The sequence below is a fragment of the Aphelocoma coerulescens genome, chromosome 3 (genome assembly GCF_041296385.1).
Source record: "Aphelocoma coerulescens isolate FSJ_1873_10779 chromosome 3, UR_Acoe_1.0, whole genome shotgun sequence".
Taxonomy (NCBI): domain Eukaryota; kingdom Metazoa; phylum Chordata; class Aves; order Passeriformes; family Corvidae; genus Aphelocoma; species Aphelocoma coerulescens.
Window position 1 is genome coordinate 30,049,687 of NC_091016.1, and position 26,836 is coordinate 30,076,522.

The window sequence follows — 26,836 nt, forward strand, 5'->3', positions numbered from 1 at the left end:
AATGGCGGCAGTTTTAACTGGAATATTGTTGAACATAGCACCTGGAAATGCATTATTTGTAATTGTTTAAAGGTTCTGCGTGATCTGCATATTTTAAAAGATATCCACAGGTGGTGTTGTAGAAAGTGTTAGTCTTCAGAGACCATGTTTGCATATTCAGAATGCTGGGAAGTGCCCTTAATCTGGTTTTACAGTGGACATATGTGCATAGTGTGGTAATTAATTTAGTGATAATCTCCTGCACTGTACGCAGCAGAACACTTAAGCATATGAACATTGTTAAAGACACAGATCTGTAAGCTGTGGATTTATTTGAATTCCAATACACAGAAACTGTGTTGGAGTGTCAGTTATTTGGATGTGTAGGTAATTTTAGTAAAATGTTGCTACTTAATTTTCAGATGGTTATCAGGCCGATTTTTGTTGTTCTGCCAAACAATTTGAGAAAACAGCTGAAGAAACACAGTCCAGCAAAAGTGACCATCAGTCTAGCAAAACATTACCTTCTCGAAGTCAGACTACCAAAACCCAAGCCAGAGACCGACCAAAATCCAGCTCAGCAGAGTCCACAAATCACAGTAAACTTCCTCTAGTGCCTAACAACATTGTGACACCACAAGAAGGAAAAGCTTCTTCTAAAAAATCTGAGAGCCTCACTAAAGCTTTAAAGTTTGAAAAAGCTAATTGTTCTTCAGAGAGCCAATACATGGCCCTTTCTGAAGAAAGGATGAGTGGGAAAGATCTTGCCAAGTCCACTGAGAATTCTTCAAGTTCTGAAGACTTGTCAAAAATTGTGTCAAGAGGCAGTCATGGAACACACAATAAAATATCAAGGAACACAGTTCAATCTTTCTCAAAGGTAATATGTAATAATTCACTTCAAGACAAAACTCTGAGGAGCTCTCCAAAGAATGAGGTTTTGCATCCTGATAACAGGAAAGGCTCTGGTGAACCCCAGCAAGACTTACTGCTCAGTAAGAGTTTAGAAACTACATTTAAAAACATCTTGGAACTTAAAAAAGCTGGGAGGCAGCCACAAAATGAGGCAGCAAGTAGTGGCTCGGTTGAATTAGAGTTTCCTAATTTTTCACCTATTGCTTCACAAGAGAACTGCCTGGAAAAATTTATTCCAGACCACAGTGAAAGTGCTGTAGAAACTGACTCTATTTTAGAAGCAGCTGTAAATAGTATCTTAGAGTGTTAATAGTTACAGTACCATGGACAAGTTATGTTTCTCTTAGCAGAAGCAAATGTGAATGACACCACAAGTACAGCCTGACATGCATTTAAGGTTAACCTTTCTAAACTAGATTCTGTTCTGTGTTTGAGAGCAATACTCATTGTGGTTACAGTGAGATATCCAAGTAAAGTTAATCCTTGTTAGAATGCAGTCTGTTAGGGCCTTACTGTTTCAAGTATTATTATGATAGTGCTTTTGATAATTGAGCAGTACTGCAACATAACAGGGTTGCAGGTTGTTAGGCCCTATATGATACAGTAATATACTGACAATCACAGTCATTTGAAAGGATATATTTATTAAGAAAATGTTTTTAAAGAGTGATGGAAGCAACAATTCTCCCCTACCCTTCTCTTCCACAAATCATCAAATTTTTAGTTTTTCTGGAAAACCCACTGTACCTCTATTCAGAAGTGATTATTTGCTTTGTTAATGAATCTGTATTCTAGGATTCTTAAGTTGGAAGGAAATCATCAGTGTGTTTACAAGGCTTCATAATTTAAACTTTTAAGTGCTTTTCTATTGCTTTCTGAGCAGAAACTAGTACTTGATGATATATTTGTAGTGGGTAACTTTAGTCTGTGGGATGATATTATATGATCTTAGTCACAGTGGCATGATATGAAGTAATAAATGCTTGACTAAGGAAGGTAGAATGGAAGCCAGTAAATAGCAAAGTGTACAGGATGAGGCCATGATAGAGCCATGAATTTATATATATAATACATATATATGTTATCTCTTGAGGAAAAGATTTTGCATTTTATAATTGGATGTAGTCAGCCTTGAGTCTTTCTGAAGTGGTATAAGTGTTTTTTTTTGTTTTTGTTTTTTTTTTTTTTTTTTTTTTTTTGTTTTTTTTAATTTGTTGTTTGTTATTTTTTTTAGACCAAGTGTCAAAAGCACTTTTTTTTGAAAACTGTATTTGTAGCTTATATTTTAAGAGGATGTTAGCCTTATTCTGATTAAATTTAAAGGCCAGTGTTTATTTTTTAATTTTTTTGCTTTTTGCTGTCAGAGAATGTTAAGTCATCCACCGTAGCAGTCATAATTATCAAGATATGTACAGACCAAAGTTGATCAGCAATCCCATTGTTTAAACATATCAAAAAATGTGTAATTATTAATTCATATTGTAAAGCCAAGTGAAACCATTGCATGGTTTGTATTTGGCTTGCTGTCATGTTGTTAAGATAGAATCTTATTATTTTATTTATTTATTTTAATCTATGACTTTTTTTTTTTGCTGCCCATGCTGCTTTGTTCTAGTTTACTTTGGTCATGAGTGCTTTTATGCACATAAGCACGCTGACGTTCGTCATGTGTGTGTAGTACATATGTCTGCTCAGGAGGATACAGCTTTTGTGGTTTCTAAGATATGCTCATGTTCTCCCCCAGAACTTCTCCACCATTTCTCAGAAACATTACCAGCCATTTTCCAGACTTGCTGATTATGATTTTCATGATATAGAGGCTCATTGTGACAAGCTGTGGTTGTCAGTCAGATTGCCAGGAGAGAAACCAAAAGGTTTTGCTGGTGTGTAATTCAGTCTATCTGAATGGCACAGAAGGAAAGCAGGGTTAGATCCTTGGGATAGTAGAACATTACAGCGCAACTCAGTATTGAGCTACAGTCCACTGTCTGACCACTAAAGGAAACCAAAACTAGAAAGCAATGAGAGAAAGGTGAACTTCCTTAAAATTCATTTCCCCTTCAACGTGAATGAAAGTACTGGTTTTGTATGTTACTAATTGCCATTTAAAAAAATTGTGCCAATTTTAAAGTCCATGTTTGTAAAAACCCAACATTCCCAAGTGTTGTATAAAATATAAATGTATTGCCAGTTTTAAATTTTTAGTTGGGTATCCACAGAATAGACGCTCAGGCAGTTAGTTGTTTTCTTATTGGCAAACTGACAAGATAGTCTTCACCTGTTGCCTTTTTAGATTTAATAATATTCTCATGGCTGTGTATCCTGATGCATATTTTCTTTTGTCATTTTGGAAATGGAACCATTCTGAACTATTTAGGAAGGAGAGCAGTAAGTTACACAGCTGTATGTTAACTAGTTAAAGTTTTCTTTTATTGAGGGAAAAAAAAGTGAAGTTGCACATTCATCAATCCCCTTGCTTACTGTACCACCTCGAAATGGGTATGGGGTTACCAGCCTCTCTACAGCAAGCACATAACTGAAGCATCAGGTTGTGTGTCTTCTACTGGGTCTCCTTGGGAAAGGGGGACAACAGCATATAAAAAATGACAAATTACAAATAGTAATCGTGGTTGATTTGGTCAGATGCATTTCTCTGAACTGCTGATGAGAGGAACCCATTGAACAATCCTAGTAAGACTGATCTTAGATTGTTAATGATCTGTTGTTCACTCCTTTGAATTCAATTCTAAAGGAATTCTGGTACGTGGTGAAGCAGTTAATGAAAAAGTTGTATTTTTGTGGTGCTTAAAAAAAGTTTATTAATCATATGGGCTCAAGTCCAGCAAAGTATTGTGAATGTGCATGACTTTAAACATGTTTTCATTATTTTGCTGGATCAGCATTGTGATTTCAATGTTATTTAATACTGCCTAATATTAAAACAAATTTTAAACTGGCAATTAAGAAAACTATGTTCATTTTGAAGATTTTAGTATAATTTATCTGTTAGAGTAGGGAGGCCTTACAGACTGACTTCACTTAAAGAGGATGTGTCACTTATTGTCAGTGTGGTATGGACTTTATTTGCTTAAATACCTTCATTTGTAAAGTATGTCTCACTTGAAATTGCTTTGTATACATTTTGTAAAAATATTTATAAAATGTTTTGTAAAAAAAAAAAGTATAACAAATTGCAGTTTATTTTGTTATGTTGGATAAATACTGTTAAAAGACACAAGTCAGTAAATATATTGTTAATCCATGGATAGGAAATGTTTAGTTGGAGATTACAAATTGAAACAACCATTGCAATACAGCCAAAGATTTGGGAAAAAATGTCTATCTGTGATTGTCTTGATTTAACCAAGTTGAATATTTACATTTCCAAAAGATGATTGGTCTCAGTTTTAAGTAATATGACTACAAAATATTTTTACTCTTCTGCTTTTCATGATGCAGCTCTGTTGTAATATACTTAGTAGGCCAACTTTCCATACTCCTTATGCATCTTTCTGAACATATGCTATTAGGATTTGGTTCATGTGGCATTATAACTACATACAATAATGTTAATCTCCAAATTACAAGAGAGCCAATGGTCCTGCCTTGTTGGTATTGGAAGTTTTGCCATGGTGAGGTTCTTGAGACATGCTCTCCTTCTCTGGCGTATTTTCACAAGGTAGAGGAATCATCTTCTTGATACCTCAGGGAGATGGAAGATAAGAGTCACTGTGTGACTACTGCATCCACACTGCAGATTTGACTCATGTCCAGCTGCATTTGGTTGTAGATACCTGTGTTTGGGTATTTCTCATTCCTTCCTTCTGGCTGTGAGAAGATACTACAGTTGCAGGTGATAAAATGAATCTTCCTACTTTTATTAGAGGGGTGATGAACCTTTTCTTACTGTGATTGAATTTTTCAGAAAGAATGCTGAGCCTCTGATCTAGTAAAGCTCTTATGCCTGGAACTTCCTCACTTTATTTTTGGAGGCTATGGAAGTGGAGCATTGGTGAAGGGCACTGCCTCTCAACTTGGAGTAGGGCCTGCACTGTTGAAAGGTAGAAATCTTCACGGTTAGTATTTGTTATTTTGTCAATGAGACAAAATAAACATGCCTTTTGAATGCTTCCCACATGGATGCAGACAGCAACAAAATGAATAAAATCAGTTATATATTATTTTAATCTCTATTTGGGTTAGGATGGCTAAGCATCTTGGGGTTGCTTTTTTTTTCCTTTTTTTGTCATGTCCCTGTAGAATCACCAGGCAAACCTTTTGCATTGCTAAACATTTTATGTGAAGTTTACTGTGCAGCTGTCTTCACCTGGGAATATCTTTATGTTATAGGAATATGGCGTATTTTTTTATTGCCTTTCAATAGCATTTTTATACTGGCCCTTGTTATGTTTATTCCAACTTATGGGGCAGAATTTCTGAAGATTTGGGCATGTGTGTTAATGTGTAGCTGATTTAAGAAAGTCAAAACACCATTCATTTTGAGGATCTGAATGAAGAAAAAAAAAAAGCCAGAATAAGATTGGCACAAGGAAAGGTAAGTAGATAATTTTAAAACCTAGAGGAATTCCTCTCTTCTCTGGGAAGTGTTTGTTTTTATAAGCCTTTAAATTTTTCCTTTAAAATCAAACACACGTTTCCTTGGGCTTTACACAACAATGCATTTTTCAGACAGCTTCAAGAAATGGGAGAAATAGTCTTTGTGACTGGGGGTCAGCTCTCACTTTGGTTAAAGAAAGTCACTGCAGAAAAGAAGCAAGTTCTGGTGAGGTTCTGCTCACAGCAGCTCTGGTGCACAGATGCAATGCATGTACAGATTTCAGATGGCAGTAGTGGTGGGCATACTTCTCTGTGATTTATGGATTGGCATTTGTGAGTGCTGCTAATCTTGCAACTGGTCATTGTATTGGAATTGGAAAAAAAAAGTGTTACAATAGGTAAACACCAAACAAGCTTAAGGGAGCTTCCTGTACTAGGGAAGAAAACGATCAATGGACACAAAGTGTCCAGCTGAACCAATATTTTTGGTGTAAAAGCAAAAACCTTTAAAGTTGCCCTGCTGTATGCTGAGGACAAACCCCATTTTATTTTTTTCTAGAGTTTATATCTTATCTTGTCGGGGAAAAGTATTTTGTCAATGGAGGAACTAGCTGCATCAGAATTTAAGGCTCTTCTGTATTTTATTTATTTTTATATATTTATACACAGACATATATATGTATATGCAAGGTGGGGATTGACCTCTCCTCCCAGGCAGCTAGTGAAGGACAAAAAAGACTTAAACTGTGCCAGGGGAGGTTCAGGCTGGATATAGGAGGAACTTCATCACTGGAAGGGTTGTTCATCCCTGGAATGGACTGCCCAGGGAGTGGAGTCACCATCATTGGAAACCTGCTATGGCTTATGTCACAGCGTGGCATTGCTGGGTGTATCTGGGGCTGACAAATGGCCAACAGGATAAAAAAATGCATGGAGTTAGTATTAGTGAGGTTGAATAATTTCACCTTGCTTTCATGGTAAAATTAATGAAGGATTTTGAAGGCCTCTGTTAGCAAGGGCAAATAGCAGAGTGTCTGCTGTGTCTGTGGAAGGCTGGATACTGAGTGCTCAGGAACAGGGACTTGGAAACCTTTGTTTCTAGAGAAGGAAACTCACATGAGGCTGAAGGAGATGAGGCTCCAGGGTTTGGAAGGAATGAACAATAAGGTGAGTAGGTGTGTGTGGGATGGATTTTTGGGGACTTTTGAGATTTAAATGACTTAAACTTGATTTTAAAAACACAGGATGTATTGTAGACACAGGAAGTTGTACAGTATTATATCTGTTTATATATTAGATAACATAATCAACATACTTAATATTAAACATACTGCTCTTTTTCCCCTTTGCACCTGAGTGAAGAATGAATTTATTGAATATTTTACTCAGATGAGGATTTGTGTGTCTTAATAGTTGCAAGGATGGGCTCACACACTGTTTAAAAGCTGCTTGTGAAAGAACATACCTCATATGCATGATCTGATGTTAATTTGAGCAAGAACATTACTAAAAACTGTGAGTCAGTTCCAAAGTAATGTGGAATGGGGGAGGTATTTTCATGCTACTGAGTGGATGTCATTGACAACATAATTCTTTACTAAGAGGTAAGGGAGGTATGGAATCTATTTGCTACTTCACTGTTCTTTTTCTGTGGTTAAATTTTCCCCAACAATTTGAATAATTTTGAGTTTTTACTGAAAACAATATACAACCTTAAGATATCTGTAGTAATTAGAATTCCCTTTATGAAAATGCATTGTGTTTCTCTCATCTATTAAGAAGGGCAGTTTTAATCCTGTGACAACCAGTCTGAGAGTTAAATCTTAGTTCCCAGGAAGCTGAGGACTGCTTTTTTTAAAGTGGAATATTAACACATATAAGTTTGTTAAAGCTAAAAGGGAGATACCACTCCACTCTGATTTTGTTTTGTTTTATCCTTTGACAGTCAAATTTTAATCTCCTAAGTAATAAAGCATTCTTGGATGCTTCTAGTCTTAAGTCACTGTGATCTGTTTCTTCAGCAGTGTTGTCAGAGGCTGTGTGGCTCGTTTCAGAGTCATCGTTATCAAGCAGGTTCCTACAAAAAATAGTCATATTTTACCTGTGCCCCCATTTTCCATAAGTTTTCCATAACTTTTGGGGAATTCATGTTTATGTCTTCAATTTGTAAACTCTCTAGCTAGGAGACCCCCTCTGCTATTTGCATGCAGATGTGTTTAGCATCTACACAAATCAGAGTGAAGGTATTTTCTTCCTTACCTGGCTGGTTTGGTCGAAATAAATACTAGGGTGAGATTATTGATGGCAGAGAAAACTGAATTTATTTACTTTTTTTTTTTTTCATCTGCCATGCTCGTTCAGAGTTGAAGGTGTTAGTAGTACTTTTATGGCTCTGATACCAGGGTCCAGGCACTGAATGAATTTGAGACTGAAGATTGGAATAAACAATGCTGTGAATGGTGTGACCAGGAGCCTCAAAACCTTATACTCAAATACAGACCTGTTTGTTTGTACTGCAATCCAAAAGCAATATTTATCTTGAAATCCAGTTTTGTTGTGTGTACGGAGAGGAAGAGGAGAAGGAGCAGATGCAAATTTTTAGAGGGCCATTTCTTTTTAGAACAGGAAAAGAAAAAAAGAGGGTTTTCACTTGCTTCTTCCTTCCCCTCATTTACGTAACAAAGTGGCAAGGAGCTTTGACACTGGTGAGTTGACAATGTTCTGTAAAAGGTTTAAAAATGAGAAGCAGGGTGGAAAGCAGAATATGCAGCTCTATTTGTCCATTCCAGAGGTAGCTCAGTAACATCAGGGTCTGTGCAAATAAACAGTGGGTTTCACTTGTGTGCTGCTAATTATCACCCAAATTTGATTTTCAAGCTCTTCAAAGGGACTCATATCTTTCCATTTAGTTATTTGTTTCAGTGCAGTGAATCTGTAATTCAAACAAAACGTGGGTTAATTTCCTACTGGAAAAAGAATGCAAGGAATGTATTTATCCACAGTCATATCAGTTTAATTTTAGTTTTAATATATGTGGTGATTCATGGCCTCAGTGGGGAGGTGAATTTGTGTCAATCTGTGAATTGGCTTTGCCTGTTTGGCAAGTTTGTAAAGGGCTTGGTCAGTTGTAGAGGGTCTTAAAGAATTGTGCCGAATGGGGTGGTTCTGGTGGGCTTTGAGTAATGAGAGGAAGTTTTAATATTATACAGATGTAACCAAATCTCATTGTCGAGACTTTCCCCCCCAGATATTATTTCCCTTACGTGAGATCGGGCCAGTTGGTCTTTCACACAGGCAGTTTTTGTACTGCAGTAATTATCCTTTTAATCTCTATAGGCAGACTGTATTTATTCCTCTGTCTGTAGCAATACAGCCAACAGTCTCTGAGGGCATTGAAACGATGGTCTCATGCCTTTCCTTCACCAAAAGCACCTACTAAAAATGATAGGCCCAGGGAGGAAATGAGGCAATTCGAGACATGTCTGATGGAGTGATTGACTAAGACATCAAGCAGTGTCCTGGAAATCCTTCAGTACTGTGTCATGTGGATATTGTCCTGGGAAACATGCTCTAGGTGACCCTGCTTGAGCAGGGACCTTGGACAAGGGGACCTCCAGTCATGCTATCTATCCTTAACAACTCTGTACTAATAATATTCAGTTAATACTGTGTAGAAGTGTGCAGTACTGGCTGCAGTTTTGAATTGAACTTTATGGGGTCCCAGAGGTGATGGTATGTCTTGAAAAATACACTAATTTCCTCCTTTTATGACCTAGAAAGAGAATATACTGTGAGAAATGTGTTAAAAGATTGTTACCAGTCAAATGGTTAGTATTTTAGAGAAAAAAAGAATTGCAGGTAAGATAGCCTGTATGACCCTTGATCCTGCTTAAGGGAGCATATTTTTAATTTTTATGCTCTCACAGATTAAGTGCTGAGAACATGTCCATACTACCCTGGTGCACATGGTCATACAGTGGGCTCACGTGCTCACACACGTTCACCTTTTGGACCTGCAATTATCCTTGGCTATCAGACAGCTTTCTAAATGACATGACTGCTCTTCTTCCACAGGTGCCTGTCTCAGTGCACAGGGACACTCACAGGTATCTTGTACTTTAGTCAGGTCTATCTGAGGGCTTGTCTGTGTGCTCTGTAAAGTTAAACCAAGCCTAATGAGGCCAGAGCCCCATCTGAGCAGCATCTCCATTTCCTAGTTGAGTCTGTTCCCTAGTAAAATGCTGAGCATCAATTCCCACCTCCTTAGCCTCCTCCAAAAGCCAAATCTTCTCCTCTGACTGCTGCAAAGAGAGTGCCCATCTCCCAGATTGCTGGATGCTCTCAGCAGCAATCTTTGTGAAGCCAAAATAACAACTGTCAGTAAAGTAGGTGTCATCTTCAGCAGAGCTGTCTCGTGAATATTCACCAAGTGCCAGCAGCTACCGATCCTCTGCTGGGGAGTCTCCTACATGCTGTAGCTTGGAACTCCGAGCAGTCATTCACAAAATGTTCACTGGATGTAGTGAATGCTCTTCACTTTAACTTGAACTTAACATGTCTTGTCTCTCTTCATCACTAAAAATATTCTATGTCTGACCTAATCCACAGTCTCTTTTACCTGGTTTGTTACACACTGCTGCAGTAGCTGAAGAGAACAGTCCTGATCCCTTCCTTCAGCTCATGGTGAAAGCAGTGCTGGCAGCTGCTCTCTGAGCACAGATGGCTAGCTTAGACACTCCTTGTTCAGACACTTGAGCCTCTGCTTTTTCTGTCCCTTGAAATCAGTCTTTGTGATAAAAACATTATTACTTACTTAATGCCTTTGTGCTGTAATGGATCCAGCCAGGGGGCAGTCTGCCCAGCAGCTGGCATGGAACAGCCACAGCAGGGAAAAAGGGAATTGCTGCCTATAAAGGTGGCAGTGAAAGTGTTGCTATGCCTGAGAATTGGTAGCAGCCATTTGCAGGGGTAGGTGGTTTGGGTACGCATTCTTGCTAAAAATTGTGTTCCAGATTGTGCACTCCTGTTTGCTCTCCTGCATGTGGGAATGCATAGACCCTCTGGGGTCAGGGCCCTCACAAACCAGGGACATGCAGCACTGGCTGGGTGTGGATGTTAGAGCCTGCTTTGGCTGTGGGATGCCTGGCTGCAGTGAGCCTAACACAGGGCCCTGGCCTCCTATGCCCTCAGCCAGGTGAGTGGGTTTAGGCTGAAATCACTTGGGCCTCTGGATAAAGAGCTTTTAGGTGTGTGGTGTTTGTTTTGTTTTGTTGAGGTTTTTTCAACTTTCTTTTTTTTCCCAGGAGAAGGAAGAAGGGGGATCGAGGGCAGGAAAACACTAGAATCTGGATAAAAGATGAAATTTGCTCTGCAGAGCCTTTTTATCCTACATTTTTACTACCTTTCAGAAAGAATAGCATGTATAGAGTCTGTAGGTAGACCGACACAATAGCACTGCAAAGTGTGAATTTCTTCCAGCTGTGTTAATGGAGTATTGATTTTAAAACCTAATTTCACTGCTGCTTGCTATGCAATTAGCACACAGTGAATATGTTTGGTTAGTTCAGCGGTGTGGTACCACACTGTGCTTTGGGGTGGGTGTCAGTATGGACACTTCAATCAAACCATCTTTGTAAGGTAAGTGAGCAGTCAAAGAGCAATCAAAATCTGAGGCAATGGAAACAAGAATATGCCAAGAAAAGTTGGTAATACTGTAATTCTATAAAAATTTATTTGAATGAAGGGTTAATTTCTGTTGGTAAAAAAACCCCAACAGAACAATCAAAAATCATAGCAAAAAGAGTTGAGATACAGGAAAATCTAAACCCACAGAAACATTTTTTAAAGGTATCAGATAAAGTAGAACATGACAAACAGTGGCTGATCAAGTGAAGATGAATCTGATACCATCATGTAAAATTGAAATACAGGAGAAAAAGACAGCTGATGAAACAAAGCAAGCATCAATTATAATAATATTCTGAAACAGTCATATTCTTAATTAAAGAGGCAAAACCACTTTTATTAAGAATATAACTATTCCGGAATAGTAACAGAGCTACTGTCTTGTGTAATAACAATAGTATTTGCTGGTACAAAGTTTTGAGCACAATGAGATGAAAAAACCCACCCAGACTGAGGAGCTTCTCCCCATTTTTTAATGCTTAAGCAGTTCATAAATGTTGTGACTTCCCAGGTAGCTTAAGATCTGACCATTCTTTCACAGTAGTGATCTCTAAGTCACTTCTCTGAATCTCTTGTTTATTTAATAACGTTCTGCACTAATAAGAAAAAAGGAAGTTTTTAAGCACTTATGTTAGATCAGATGGAACAGAAAACTATTTCCAAAAATTCTGGAGCACTCTGGGCTGGGGAAAGGATATTTTTGTTGTTGTTGTTGTTTAAGTATTGTATGCTTTATCAATTCTTGGTGGCTGTGGTTTGCAGATCATTCTCATGATTCTCCACGAGGTGGAGGAAGCAGCTTGTGCTTCGTGCTGCGGTGTGGAAAGGGGCTGCGGGCCGCCGTGCAGGGCTCCTGCTGCCCTCCTTCCCCACTGTCAGCCCCCACACCCTCCCACTGCACGGAGGGAGGATGCGAGGAAGGGCTCTGAAGTGTTTCTTGCTGCTTTGCTCCTTCTAAGAACGATAATGGCGATTTCAGTATTATGATTCGTCAGGAGGTCTTTAAGGGCTGCACAGAATCACAGAAAATGCTGAGTTGGAGGGGACCCACACGGATCTTTGAAATCCAACTCGTGACCCTGGCCAGGGCATCCCCAGGAGTCGCACCATGTGCCTGAGAGTGTTGTCCAGGCATGAAGGATGCTGATGTGATTGTGATGGGAGAAGCTTAGTCCCACAGCTGTGTGCTGCCTGTCTGTGCTCATACAGCCAGGGCTGGCCGATAAACCTGGTTCTCTGCGATTTGGTGTGCTGCAGTGTATTCAGTCCTACAGGGCTGTTTCACTATAAAACTGCTGTGCTTTATGGATAAAGTACAAGTAGGAAAAATGACAGCTGGTGTCTTTAATTAAAAATGCTGTAACTTATACTAGATTTCTGCTAAGGGCTCTGATTTGTGAACAGTGTTCCAGGTTTTCTGTTGACTGTGGTGGGATTTGGAAGGATTTACTTTGCACAGTTATCCCCAAACTTGTCTTTTGCAGAATCCTGTGTTCTCAGTCTTTGCAGCTTCTAAAAGTCAAACTCCATTTAATTTGTAATTTCCTTTCCTTGTCTGAAACCCTCACCCAATTGATTTTTATTTTTGCCTGTGATGAAACATGTCAGCCCAAAATAGAAAATACTAGTTTTGAAATTCAATTCAGTGTATTTCTGTTGAAAAAAACCCCCAAAACTCTGTTAATACTCCTATGTGAATGACACAACACATCTTCTGTTTTACCTGATCATCTTATGGCAGATCCCTTGACTTACTTTTCAAGGCATTAAAGTGTGTTTGCAGCCATGCTAAGGTTGTTTTAGCATTTCACAGGGCTAACTCAGTTGTATCAAGTGAAAAGTCACTGGAATGGGGTGTTATCAAGGTGATTGCAGTAAGTGAACACAAGAGCAGAGCTGCAGACTGAGTGAATTTCTTGGAAAGAAGGCTGGAAAGGGGTGTTGAGGAGCCATTTCATCCTCGGTACCTGATCTGCTGTGCCTGTCCTGTTCTTGGCAGAAGTCTGTTGAAGGTTGCTGTTGTGAGCTTGCACAAAAGGTTGTTTTGCTTCCTTTTAGCCCAAACATTGTCTACAAGCTGATTGTCTCCGTGTTCCCACAAGCATTGTGTTGCCATAAATGAGGCATCTGAGAGCTGCAGTGTGAGGCTAGAAAGAAGTGAGATGTGAGGAAGGTCTGGACTTCATAAATAGTGTTGTATCAGGGAAAATATCCATTAAGGTATTCTTAAAGGAAGGAGTGTGTTCTATTATGTCCCAAAGATTTTATTTTCCAAGGGGAAGGGCAAATTGTTGGTTGGTTTAGTTTATGCTTGGTTTGTTTGTTTTTTTTTGTTTTTTTTTTTTTTTTTTTCCACTTTACTGGTATTATTTGTGCCACTTCCTTAAAGGAAATAAAAATTTTTTTTGTTTTGCCAAAATACACGAGGGCTTCTTCCAGCATAGCTTCGCCAGTTAGAGCCATAATTTCTTCTTGCTTCTGACTGATGCACCTACGATGGTAACCCATCTAGCTCACAGCCAGAACTTTGACGTTTCTAACAAATTTGGATATGTGATCTGTACTTCAGGTGAGCTTTGGTCTCTCCTCCTTTACATATGTTACCTTGTGACAAGATGTTAACATAAACTTTTCTGAAAAAGGCTTAGAAGAGTCAAGCTTTGCTAGCTTCTGTGACAGCTAAGGAATGTGTTTTGTTACTGAAAACTCAATTGATTTAGTGGCAATCTGTTAGCGTGGTAAATCAGTCAGATGACCTGGCTCCAATTCCTCTTGGGAGGCTTACAATTCAGGTGACCATACTTAGGATTAATAGAATCTTAGCTTTAACAGAAATCATTCTGCATTGGTAATATGGAAATTTAATGGTAATATGCTTTCTCTGGGTGGAGGGTTAAGTATTTGGGGACACCCTCCAAATTACTTGAAGAAAATCCACATTTATTCTGAAGTACGTAAACTTGGCCAGAGATAGCTGATCTCTGGAGCTGTTATGTGAGTTATCTGTCCCCAAAGAGGCAAAACTTACCTGCAGAGTCCTGAAAGCATGTTGGCTTTGCTATTTTATTTTTTGATACAGGACTCAGGTTGGGCAATACCTATATGGGAAGCAGGTCACACCTTGCAGGGTGGGACAGCAGTCTCCTTAAAGCTTCACTCTTCAGGTGAAGAGTTTTCTCTCTGAGTGATGAGGAGAGGGACTGCCCTAAATTCTCTAGCAACAGCCAATTCAGAGCAAAACCCAGTGAGGAGCTGCAGAGGAAGCTCTGTGTCTTCCCAACAGGGTTGGGCTGGAGCAAGGATCAGACCAAGGGGCTGTTTTTGATGAGGGATGGCCCCTTGCTGATCCATGCTCGGGGCTGGAAATGATAGTAGAGCCTCTCAGGAGGTGCCCCTGGTGCTCCTTGAAATGACCCAGCAGGCTCCAGCATGCGCAGGATGCTGCTCTGGCTCCCTGGCTGGTGGAGCTGCGTGGGAGAGGGGTTCCCTTCTCTGCCCACTCATGGCCATCCCTCTGGCCCCGTTGCCATGGAAAACTGCTATACAATGAGGCAATAGCAATGTATAGGAATCAAATTTTACTGTCACAGGTCCTAACTCCAGCAGATACAAGTGAGTGTGGAATGAACACTGTCTCTTCCTTTTGGAGTGAAGGCTTTAGTAGCTCAAACTGGGACCAGTCTCCTGATACAGGGAGGTCTGTGTCTTGAGGCTTGCAATTGTTTTTCCTGTGGAATTCATTAATCTGATTGCTATTTCCCTTTATCACAAAGGTTCTATATTTTCTAGTATTGTAAAAATCTTCACCATCCTCCTTCTATTTGGTGGTAGCTCAGGCTGGCTGGAAAAAAACAATCTATAAAACATGTGGTTAAGTGAAAAATTCACCAAAATTTCACTTCAGTGCTCTGGCCAAATCTATCTTATGGGAGTTGCTACTCTAGCCTGCTCTGTGCTGGAGAGACATTTTTCTCATCTTCACTTGTGCTGCAAAACTGTGCTTCTTCTTACGCTGAGGCCAAGCACATCCTGAGAAAAAGTGCTTGGTTTGCCAAACATGCAGCTGATGACATGTGTATTTATGCTCCCTGGCAAACTAAGTTAAACAAACAGGGACTAAGTTGGGCAGACGTTATAGGAGGTAATACTTCATTATAACTCGACTATGAGCTGCTTATTCTTCTTCCCAATTATGGCATCCCTGTGCATCGCTTTCCCAAGAGAAGAATATTCTGGAGGAAAACAAATTACAGCATATAAAGCCTTGGAAGCCCGGTAACTGCACAGGAAGGGACAGTAGCTGGAGTGAGGGATCTGAGCACATGTCAACTTGTCTCATTTTGTTCAAAGCATGGTTGTTTCTACCTCAGATATTAAACTGTTAAATTAATTCCTGAAAACTCAGTTTCTTGGTTCACAGTGTGCCTGAATTCAAGCCGTGTGTCAGTAACATCAGGTTCTGTGCAAATAAACAGTAGGTTTCAATTGTCTGCTGCTAATTATCACCTAAATTTGATTTGCACGCTCTTCAAAGGGACTCATATCTTTCCATTTAGTTATTTGTTTCAGTGCAATGAATCTTTAATTCAAACCAAACGTGGGTCAATTTCCAACTGGAAAAAAAAATGCGAGGAATGTGTTTATCCGTGGTCATATCAGTGTCTCTCTTTAGTTTAATATATGTGGTGATTCATGGCCTCAGTGGGGAGGTGAATTTGTGTCAATCCGTGAATTGGCTTTGCCTGTTTGGCAAGTTTGTAAAGTCAGTTGTAGAAGGTTTTAAATAATTGTGCCTAATGGGATGGTTCTGGTGGGCTTTAGAATAAGGAGTGCAAGTCCTGAAGTTACACAGGCACAGAAAAATCTCTTTAGACTTCAATTCCCATCCTACCTATAAAAAGCTGTCTGTGTGAAGATGAAGTGGAGAGATGGGATAACGGGATCTAGATTCTTTTCTACTGCTTTGAATCTCAACTTAAAAACCTGTGTGTTATATTTTACACAGGCTCCTTGGTTGTCACCGTAACCCTTGGGCTTGTGCACCACCATAAAATTTCAGTCCGAGAACTGAAGGAATTCTGGACGTTTTTCTTTTAAAAATAAACAGAAGGCACCAAATGCAAGCAAGAGGGCTACAGCAACAAGAAAATTTCATTATAATAAATACCACATGTGATCACGATTTACGAAGCAGACAATAAGGAGTAATTTAAAAAGAGAAATCCGTCCATTCTCTTTCATGTGGCTAAAGGCAGCATAATTTCTGGCTGTCTTTACTGGAGATTAATTCGAAGATTTAACACCCCCTTCTGTTTTTCTTCTCCTGGAAGCTCAGAGGAGGATACTTTATTAACTTGCTATTCTTTAGATTCACATCTGACCCCTGATTTCTTTTAACATGGAGAGAGTTGGTAGGAGTTTTGAATTTTTTTATTTGAAGAATACCTCCAAGATATTTCAGTAGGGTGATGTTGCATTTCCTGCAGTTTTTTCTAGTGACTGGAGTAAATACTTCGATAAGTCCATGAATACTGAAAAACCCCTTCTCAAATTCTGTATGTTGTCCTTTGATACCTTAGAGATAGGTTATCTAACATCTGCAAAGAGAAGAACCTGTTTTGATTTGGTACTTAAACAATCAACTAAGTCTGAAGTGGTGACCTAATGTAAAAATGTTTGGTGTTGGCAGTGGAGGAAAGATGTCAACTTCATAGCAAGTTATTTCTTATGCCTCCCTGTTCTGGGCTTCTGTCAGTCCCAGTTAAAATCAAGGTACTTCTGAAGTGGAGCTGTAATTACAGCACGAACATCCCTGTGCATTTTTACTGTGACTGTATCTGTAAGGTGCATCTCAACAGGGTTCGATACAGGAACTTCTTTGTCAAATGGAAACTTTTCTGGTGGGATCAATGTTTCTAGATTCCAGTGCTGTGTGACTGGTTAATCTCTGTAGTATTTTTAGGGTTTATTTTCAGTCCTACCAAATCCAATCCAAATAGTTGTATGTTTTCATCCTGTAATGTAGGTAGAGTATGTTCTGGTAGAATTGGTACAACATAAAAGACACATTAGGATTTATGGGATAGAAGTTTTATATTTAGGTTGTCTCAACATTTGTTGACAAAGATGGGGGATCTTACTTATTTAAAAAACCCCAAAGTGAAAATGAACTCAGGAACAAGTTTTTTCCTGTCACAGTAGATGTGGGATGAATCTCAAGGACAATCAGACTCATAGATGTATTTAATGTAAATTCTGTGTGTATTTTGTAAGGTTTAGTTGTGAAGTATGTAGGCACCTCTTGTTTCCTAATGTCTGTGCTGTTCAATGATGAACAGCAGCATGGGAAAGGCTTTGTTTTTCTATATTCCTAGGGCTTTCACATGATGTATTAAAATTATTTGTCTCAGAGTGAAGCCCTAAAGAAATGGCTACCTCTGTGCAGAGATTTTGAGGGTGGATGGTGGTGGGCTTTTTTAAGTTCTTCAGTACTTTAACTATAATCTTCATAGAGCTGGAGCTCACTTTAGTAGCATCTGAGCATTCATCTTTTTAAGGATGATCTTTCTGCAGATTTGCTGCCTGGAATAATGTTTATACCACGTGAAGCATTATACCTTTGCTAAAATATCTTTGCATGATGCTGTTTTGTGGGAGTTTCTCCGTTCCCATTCTCATTGCTCCAAAGTCTCTGAGTTGAGACTCTGGGAACTTGTGAATATGATTGATACTGTTTGAAATTACTAGTTCTGAATGAACATACCTGAATGAATGGCTTTCTCTTAGCCATTGCATAGTAATAACTGGTATCCTTAAGGGTTTGCCTTGCACTCTTGTTTTGCAGTTTTCTGTGTCTAGAATTTCTCTTTGATTTGAAAATTCAGTGAAAACAAGGACTTGAAAATGGCCTCCAACTCATATTCCTTTCCAGGCCAGGGAAAAAACATGGCAGAACCCCCTACTCACACATTTTCTGACATTCAGATCATCTCCTTGGTGTGTATCTAGCTCTAAGCACAACCATTTCTGTGGGAACAATTCAGAACTTTGGTTCATTTTCCTTCCTTCCCAGAGGAGGAGAGTGACCTGAAGTTCCCTTCCAGCCAAGAAGTGTAGAGTGAATGGCTTTTAAAGCTATATTTTTGAAGATATGATTACTTTAAAATTCTTTTGCTTCAGAAACAAGTTGGTTTGTTGTTTTTTAAAGGTACCAGTGTGCTTGAATTTTCCTTAATAGTTGCTCTTCGTAATATTGTGGAGGAGGAATCTTTCCAACTCCTTAGTCTTTCACTCTTTCTTTCTGTCAGTCTGTCTCCCTAGATAGCTTCTGTGACCCCTTTCTCTTAGAAAGCTTTTTAACTGAAGTACTCTTTTGATGTCTAGGTTTCAGCCAGCTTTGTTACTTGGCCCAGGAGCCTTATGTTGTTGACTCATCACTTATGAGGAAGATACTTAACTGCAAACACCCTGATGCATTCTTGGTAATTCAGCACCTATAAGATTCTGTACCAGTTCAGTCACAGAGGAAATTGTTACAGATTTCCATACTGGGAAAGAAACTAAAATAATTCTTTGTTTTGACTATCTGGTAATTTTATTTCATTGACTAGTTTGCTCCAGAGTAATCTGCCCCCCTTACTGCATGTTACTGCTATTAAATTGGTGACAGAGACAGTCTGTGTGTACCAGAGCTTTGTTTGCAGCCTTGTGGCCTTGTGCTGGACATTTGTAGCTGGACTATCTGAGATTCAAATTGCCATTACGTGTGTAGGAATCTACTCAGCAGTATTTGTTTATTTCTGCTTTTGGTCCAGCAAGTCTGTTAGAACAAAGGGAAGTATTTAGATTCTTCTCCAGTCCTAAAATGCTTTGAATTGCTTGTGTAATTACAGTCAGAAAGCAAGTAACAAAATAAGGAATGTGGAGAAAATCAGCTCAACTAGATATGATTTTAAATAGATTAAAAAAAAATAAAAAAGCTGGTTGGTGCAGCTGAGTCCTGAATTGAGAATGTGGAGAAATTAACTGACTAAACCTTCAGTGCAGCACGGCAGAAACAAGCTCTTGGAGAACAGAGACAGACATTTTACCCACTAAAATTTCCCAAGTATATCCTGGCTAATCTTCACACCTGAGGAGTTTTGGGGTTGCTGTGACCTCCCATGCTGCTTTCACACATAGGTAACTTCATTAATTTCATCAGGGTGAGGTCAGGAAATTCTCAAAGCAGAGACCAAGTCGATAATCAATCTTTTATAAAGGCTCCAAGATTAGTGGTGTCCAGGGCATAGAAACACTCTGAGAAAAGTCTTAGACAAAATATCCATGTCTTTCTCCCCCTTATGCTACTATTAAGAAAAATGGGTCTTTTATGTCCAGTGGAGAAAGCTTGTCACAGTGCTCCATGCCTTTGACACCTTAACGTTGGATTATGTTATCACTGTGCACTCCATATGGAGCTGTGTGCTGAGGCCTGTGGAAACTGGAGCTGGTGCACACTGTGGAGCTCCATGCCAGGAACACTTGAGATCAGCCTTGCTTGTTGTTAATAAGTTCCTGGGCAGAATTCAAGGTGTTAGTTGGAACCTATAAAGCCCCAAATGGTGACCCAGGAGGCTGCTTCCTTTCCTGCAGCCCAGCGCTCATATCTGGGATCAGCCAGAGACACCTGACCTCGGCTTTGGAATTCACTTCCCACATCCACCCTCCTGGGCTGGGGTCTGTCAAAAGTTTGTGTGGGCTACAAACTCAGCCTGTCATGCCCAATGACCTGGTAGGGGATGGGGTGAGCTACTGGGAATTTGCTTTATCCTGGTGGTGGTGGTGTGTAATTTTCCCTACTGGTGAGTAGTTTGCTTTGTTTGTTTGTTTGTTTGTTTTTTCTTTCTTTCTCTTAGTGCTAGAAAGAACAGTATATTGCTTTTTGAAATGAAACCATAGCTACAGTGTATACCTGCAACCATGTGGCTGGAAGCAAGGCATTGGCAACTGCCTTTCAATTAATTACCTTTCTGGTTCCATTGAAATCAGTGGGCCATATATATACAGTGTGACATATATATACATATATATACATATAATACCAACCCATACCTGGTATGGTAGCATTTATTCCCCAGAGCAAAACATTTGAGGTCAGATAGGAATCTATAAAGAAGTTCTATGTCAAGATGGATGAGATGAGGAAACCCTGATAATAGGGCTTCTCATTAAGACTGAGAACAGTGATGAGCCATTATTGGAGCAGCCATGTCAGCTGGAGAACGCAAAGCAAAGACAAGCAACAGTGTAAGGAGAGGCAAAATCTGTGTTGGTGTTTGTTATGTGATCTGCTTTATTCTCAGCTTGTTACACGAGGTGCAGAAGAGGGGAAGCTGCAAGGGGATGGGATGTGCTTGACCTCGATTTCTGATGAAGAGAGGCAGGATGTGCAGTTCCAGCTCTGCAGTGCAGAAAACACAACGTGCAAGCTGAGCTGACACTTCCTCAGTGCAGATTGTATGAGGTGCCATGCTAGGGTCTCACAGAGCACACTGGGGAAATTAAAGTGGGAAACCAAACCAGGGATATTTGGGTATCTAAGTAATTTGGCATGGCTGTGCTGTGCCCTTTGAGAAAGTGCCTGTAACAACATTTTTGGGTCTGTACTAATGTAGTTCATGGACAGGAAGAAATTATGACAATTTGTTTTATTTAGCAGTATGAAAAATAATACAAATAGTAGTATATACTAATAATATACAACTGTTTTAAGTGGAGAATCCAATGACTTAATGAGAGAAAGATGTGTTGCTTCTCTGTTTCACCAGGAACTGTCAGGAGAGGGAGGATAAAGTGTTAAAAAGCTGAGAGTATATATAAATCCAGAGGCTGGAGTGTTTTATTCACCAGTGGCTCATCCCTAATATTTTTTGGCTATAGACCAAAGCTCCTATCTGACAAGACAGGATGTAAAACTGTGAGTAATCCATCCAACAAACAACACGGGCCAGAATTTTCTGGTTTTGTGTATGTAAACAGTTTGTCCCTGCATTTTTATTCCCATTTGTTTAGACAGATCCCAAATTTAGGTGTAGCACTATGTGGTTATCCACAGGTGGGAGGTACTGTATCCCCAGTGAACCCCATTGGCCTCCCACCCACAGACCCCTGAAAGCTCCAGGTCCCAGTGCAGCTCATTCCTTCACAGAGAAAATGTGTCAGCTGCTTGATCAACCCAAACTTCACCTTTCTCTACTTTCAGCCTCCCAGCTATGGGGATATAGCTCTTTCAGGCAGCCTGGAATCTGCCTCTCCTTCTTAAAGCCCCTAAATATTTGCACAGTGAACAAGCCCCACACGTCTGTCATGGCAAAAGGCTTTTCTTCAGAGACTGAGCCATCCTGATGTAATTGTGATTTTTCTAAACTGTTCATTCATTGCCAGTAAAGAACTTCTTTTCCCTTGGAAAATAACCGTGTCCCAGCTCTAGTAAGTTTATTTGTAAGTCTGATTGACATATGATGGGACGAAGTTAGACTGACAGTGAGCGTTTCACTGATGTGAAATTTTACACCATATCTGGACATAGTATATACTTGGTTTATGATCCAGCTGGGCATGCTTGTTAGTTATTGTTGAGGTCAATCAAAGTGTAATTGTAACATAGGGAAAGACGGTCCCAGGGCTACAAAGATTTGCTTCCAACAGCTGCTATTCATTATTCATTAAACTCTACCTTCTGTTTTTGAAATTAATAACCCTTGGCTTTCTAACAAGGTATCAGACGTGCAGAATATAGATTTAAAAATCAAAGATGCACTGGTTTCATCCCCAAACAAGAGAGAGCACAAAGCACTTTAGCTAGCATTAGTAGTTGGCAGCAGAACACAGTGTTTCTGTTTGTGGAAAACCAGATGTGAGTTAATTAACCTGAAATTTTTGGGCACTGTACACTGCGTGTGAGAGAACTGACTGGTGTACAATAAACCCCAAACTTATGGAAGTCAGGGGGAACACTCAAAACTTCAGTTAAATAAAATTTCATAAAAATTAGGGCAAAGTACAGTGTCACAAGTATACAGTGAGGGAATATCAGATGAAGCAGAGTTCATTCAAATTGGCACTTGCACCTCCTTTAAGGCAGCGAATTTCCAACATCCATTCACCAGTTTATTTGAAGTGTAGCCCAAGCTTTAGCTCAGGACGATGGCCAAAGGAGGCACATGATGTTTCTGTCCTGTGAATCCCACTCCTGTGTCCCCATGAATGTTGTCTGACTGAGATGGCACATGGAAAAGTCTCAGGAGAACTTTGGAGCGCAGCTGGGGGCAGGGTTTATCCCAGGCAGGTCCAGGCACATTTTTCCCATTTCATCATCATTTTGTCATCACAAAGTGCTAATACACTGTGGCAAAAAATTTGTACAAGACGCTGTTCTGAGGCTGAGTCTCAGTGCAGGCCCTCTGTGGGAAATATGATTGACTGTGGTGCATGATCACAAGACCAGCAACTATGGTAGTATATCATAAAGTTAATTAAAACTGGTCTAAGAGTGTTAAAATAGCCACCTCTCTACTCTCTGAGTGAGGTCTTCGATGTCCTTTCTTTTCCTGTGTAAATTCCACCACTTATTCATGTGGGGTGCTTTAAACCATCACTAAATGTTACATTTATGACATGTTTCTAAGCAAACATTGGGATATCCATTGCACATGAGCATGTTTCCTCAGCTCTGCAGGCCTTGTTGGGCAGCTTATCTTCTGTTCTCTCTAAGTCTGACCTTTCATGTTTAGTTACTTTAAAGACACTAGAAAACCAACTATCTACTCAATTTCCTTGTAGCTTGGGGGTGAGGTTAACATATCATGTAGCTACTGTGTGCTTGACATTATACAGCAACAACTGATAAGCAAATATTTTCTTTTTAAATACACAGTACATTTTGGAAGAGTACATAACGAGTATTCTCATTGTGACTCTTTGTCCTGGAGAAGGCCTGATGTTGTTAAATATAAAAAGTTGCCACTGGTGTTTATCTTACTAAATCTGCTCATATCAATTGGTTCTGCCTACCCCATATTTCAAAGCAAAATGATGGGGAAAGGTCGTATAGATTGCCCTTCTCTTCACTTCTCAGCTTACGGGTGTCCTGTTTGTAATTAAGGAACAATTTCTTTTGTGATGGTAGTCAAGAAATCTTTCTTTCGTTTCCCTCTTTCTCATTTTTTCACATGATGTTTGGAAAGGCAAGTGAAAGCCAGAGAACAGCTAATGCAGTTGGAAGATTTGTCATTCCAGAGGTAATTCATTTTATTAAAAAAAAAAAAAATCTGAAACATCTTCTGTGTATTCATATTCAAATTCAAGCCCATAGACTATCAGCAGTGAATTTGGAGGTGACAGGCTGAAGGCAAAGGTTTTGATTCAAGGCCATCTGGCATTGTTATGAGAAAAGTTCTTGAATGCTTAAAAGAAACCAAAACCACATTGCTCAGTAGGTGCTGACTCCAATGAAATTGAACCATCGTAGCGCAGGTTTGCTGTCTGACTTGTTGGAGAGACTGTGGGAAAATCAGCTATTTCTATCCTGATGAAGTGGCTGTGGCTGAGAATTGTGATTTTACGGGAAAAAATGTGAAATGGAATGTTTGGCATGTTGAAGCAAAATGTTTTAAAATTGTAACTAATTTTTTTTAAACTTCCTGCAAGATCCATGCAAGATGTACCTTTCTAGGAGGCCAGAAAGAGGTAATGAATATTTTTTTGCTTTAGTCTGGTCTTATAGCGAGAGAGACTGAAAAAAGATAAAATCTGTTTACTGTCACAGAATGGTCTGAAAGTGAGCAATACAGAGAAATATCATTCTGGAGAATATGGAGAGTTTTACTGGGGTTGATTTCCTGAAATCTGAGTTTTTAGATTTCTGTGAAACTTGATTTGTTTGCCTGCTTTTCTTAAAGTTCATGTACTGTGTTTGCTATAGGCCTCACTGCTTGGATGGAACCGAAGGGATTAGAGATGGGATGTAAGGGCTTTTCAATCTAGGTGAGATTGGATTTAGCACTGACTGAAAATGACACCGGTTGTTCGGTGTTCTGGATCAAATGTACAGTGGTCAGATTCAGCTTGGGTCATCTGAGGTCATAGTGCAGCTAAAATTGAGAAAACACAGCCCCAGCTGAAGCAGCATTTTCACTGTGCTAAGCAGGGCAGAACAGCACCAACTATTCCCACACAAGGTTTCATTCCTATGTATTTCCCCTTCCTTTTTGAGGCTGAGCACTTTATTCCTAGATGCCACATGTAATGCATTTACAAGCTAGGAAAGCATGCAGCAGGCCAGGCATAAATCTGATACGTTATTTTTAGTTGCACCCTTTCCTTTGCTCAGCAATGAAAGGAATAGCAATGGGAAAGAAAAAGGGACTGGTTCCTGCTTTGGCACTGGGGACCTGTCTGCACAGCAGTCTGGTGGCTTGTGAAAGGCAAATGCTGTTTGCCTGGGTCTCCTTTTGGCCAAGCTGGGTTACTTGTGTCATGCCTGTGGAAAAAGGTTCAAGCTGGAATGCATTGGGTGACAGCAAACAGCCCAAAATCAAAAGAATGGGGATTTAAATTTTGTTACCTGCCTTCTACGTACCAAGCCAGGTGTGCTACCGTGCTTGTTGCTAAAAACTAACTTGCATCTAAAAACCTGTATGCTGGTGTCTAAGAACTACAATTAATTTATTGTTTGCAATAGTGGAGCCCTGGTTCAAGGCTTTGGTTTTGTATGGGTGAAGCAGCTCAGCCATGAGAAAATCAGACTTCTAAGGTTTTTAAATTTGGCAAAGTGTAAGACCCTCTCTGTAACCAAGATCTTTCTCATGCCAGTGGAGAGTGAGCTCCACTGACTTTGCAGTTGCAGACATGCTGAGCTGTGTTGATAGCTTATTTCATTTTTCAGGCAGAAGAGATGTAAATCTTCATTCTCTCTGTGATAAATTGTGTGTTGATGAAGATAGACCTTGCTTTGCTATGAAACCAGGTTAAAAGAAGAATTCTTCTGATAAGCCAAATCCAGAGATAGTGGAAAAAGCAAATTAGGATACAGGAGCAATTATGGATTCCAAAGAGGAATTTTTGTGTGGACAATGTTAAGTTCTGTGCAGCTATACTCAAACATTTTCAACATTTGAGTTAAGATCTAAAGGGTGCATTTACAAGCTACTAGTACAGATAGTTACTGAAAAAAATTGGTGCTGAGTTTTGGGCACAAGATGTATTTTGCTTTGAGCACGCCTCCTCTGTGGCCATAAAACACAGCCTGTCTCTGTATGTATAAATGGTCTTGCCTTATTCCACAGAAAGGATCTGCAAATGAGTAAATGGGAGAAGGGATAGTTCACCCAAAATGCTGTCTGGAGGGTTTGCTTTGAAGCTCTCCCATATCTCATATGTGGTGTGTCAGGAAATGAGCCCTCATATTGGTTGATTGGTATGTCCTTGGTGTGACTCACTGCTGCATTATTCCAGTTTTATACTGATGTATCACCATGGGAGTGACCTCTGAGCTTTTTATCTCTGTGTCTCATCAAGGCAGTTATCCAGCATCCAGTCTTCTTATAAACTGAGTGCCTTTCAGTTCTCTGCTGGCAACACTAACAAGGGCAGAGTGTGTATTGCTACTGTATATCCACTCCATCTTCAGGGCTAAATCATTCAGAGCTTGGTGGAATACAGAAAATCTCCTGATTCCTGCAGATTGGTCACCTATGTCCTAGCACAAAGCACACTGAAATTACCAGGGACTTACTACAGACTGAAAGGTCACCTTCAGTAACAACTATTCTCTTCTTACAGCTCACCTTCCGTCACGATCAGGCTGCACATTTTGGTGTTGCTTTCGTTTCTCCCACTGACACAGAATGTTTTAAGGAGGGAAGCAACTCTGGCCTCACCTATCATTCTGTCAGATGCTGAACATCAGACCTGTACTTGAATTATCAGTTGCATGTGGATTATGTTACCTGTCTGTGTTCTGACCAGTTTCTGTGTTCTGATCAGTTTCTGTTTTCCATATGATACAGCTGGTGGAGGGGTTTTTAGCATATAAAAACTATAACCTGGAAGAACCAACGTTAATTTCCTCTGGAGCCTTATGAAAAGTATCAAGGGTGCTCCTGACTTGTGGTGACAGAGCTTTTCAGCATACCCTGAGAAAGAACTGCTTCTGGGCACACATGGCAGCCAGATACGACTCACATGCACAGCAGCGTACGCAGAGCACCAGCTCATTAACTTTCCATCCATGGATATGCTAGCCAGATACTTTAATTGCACTTTTAATGTACCATCACATGTCTGGGGTCACACGCTGGTAACACCCAGCTGCAGATCAGGCTGAGGTTCCATAAGACCACAAACAGTGGTGATAAGGTGAAAGCTTGATACCTTAAGTCTTATGAACCCTCTGTCTCAGATATTACATCAGGCATTCATGAAAGGACAGACAGAATAAATTAGTCAATGTAAAATGTATCTGAAAGCCTGAGATAATCCTATAATTCCCAGTATTATCCCTAATAACATGACTGTGGAACCAGTGATGAAATGGAGCAAAGAGGTCATTGCATGTCAGGGTTCAGATAAGATCTTCTGTGGATTCTTTCCTGTAAGATCTAACCAAAGAAGTTGAAAGTAATTTGAAAAGAACTCTTTAAAGTAGTCTTTCATCTGA

The 26,836-nt window shown here is 39.7% G+C and overlaps 1 protein-coding gene across 13 annotated transcripts in view; it reads left to right on the top strand.

Moving 5' to 3' along the window:
- Positions 1-26,836, top strand: part of BICRAL (BICRA like chromatin remodeling complex associated protein) — a 141,673-nt gene that overhangs the window by 42,980 nt on the left and 71,857 nt on the right. For 7 of the 13 annotated variants that reach the window (XM_069009674.1, XM_069009675.1, XM_069009671.1 and 4 more), the window contains one exon: positions 402-4,472. In XM_069009674.1, coding sequence (XP_068865775.1) covers positions 402-1,204 — 803 coding nt within the window. In that variant the 3' untranslated portion in view covers positions 1,205-4,472. Of the gene's footprint in view, positions 1-401; positions 4,473-4,819; positions 5,040-26,836 lie in introns of those variants that run through there. The other 6 variants (XR_011149739.1, XR_011149740.1, XM_069009678.1 and 3 more) reach the window with 3 other exon arrangements.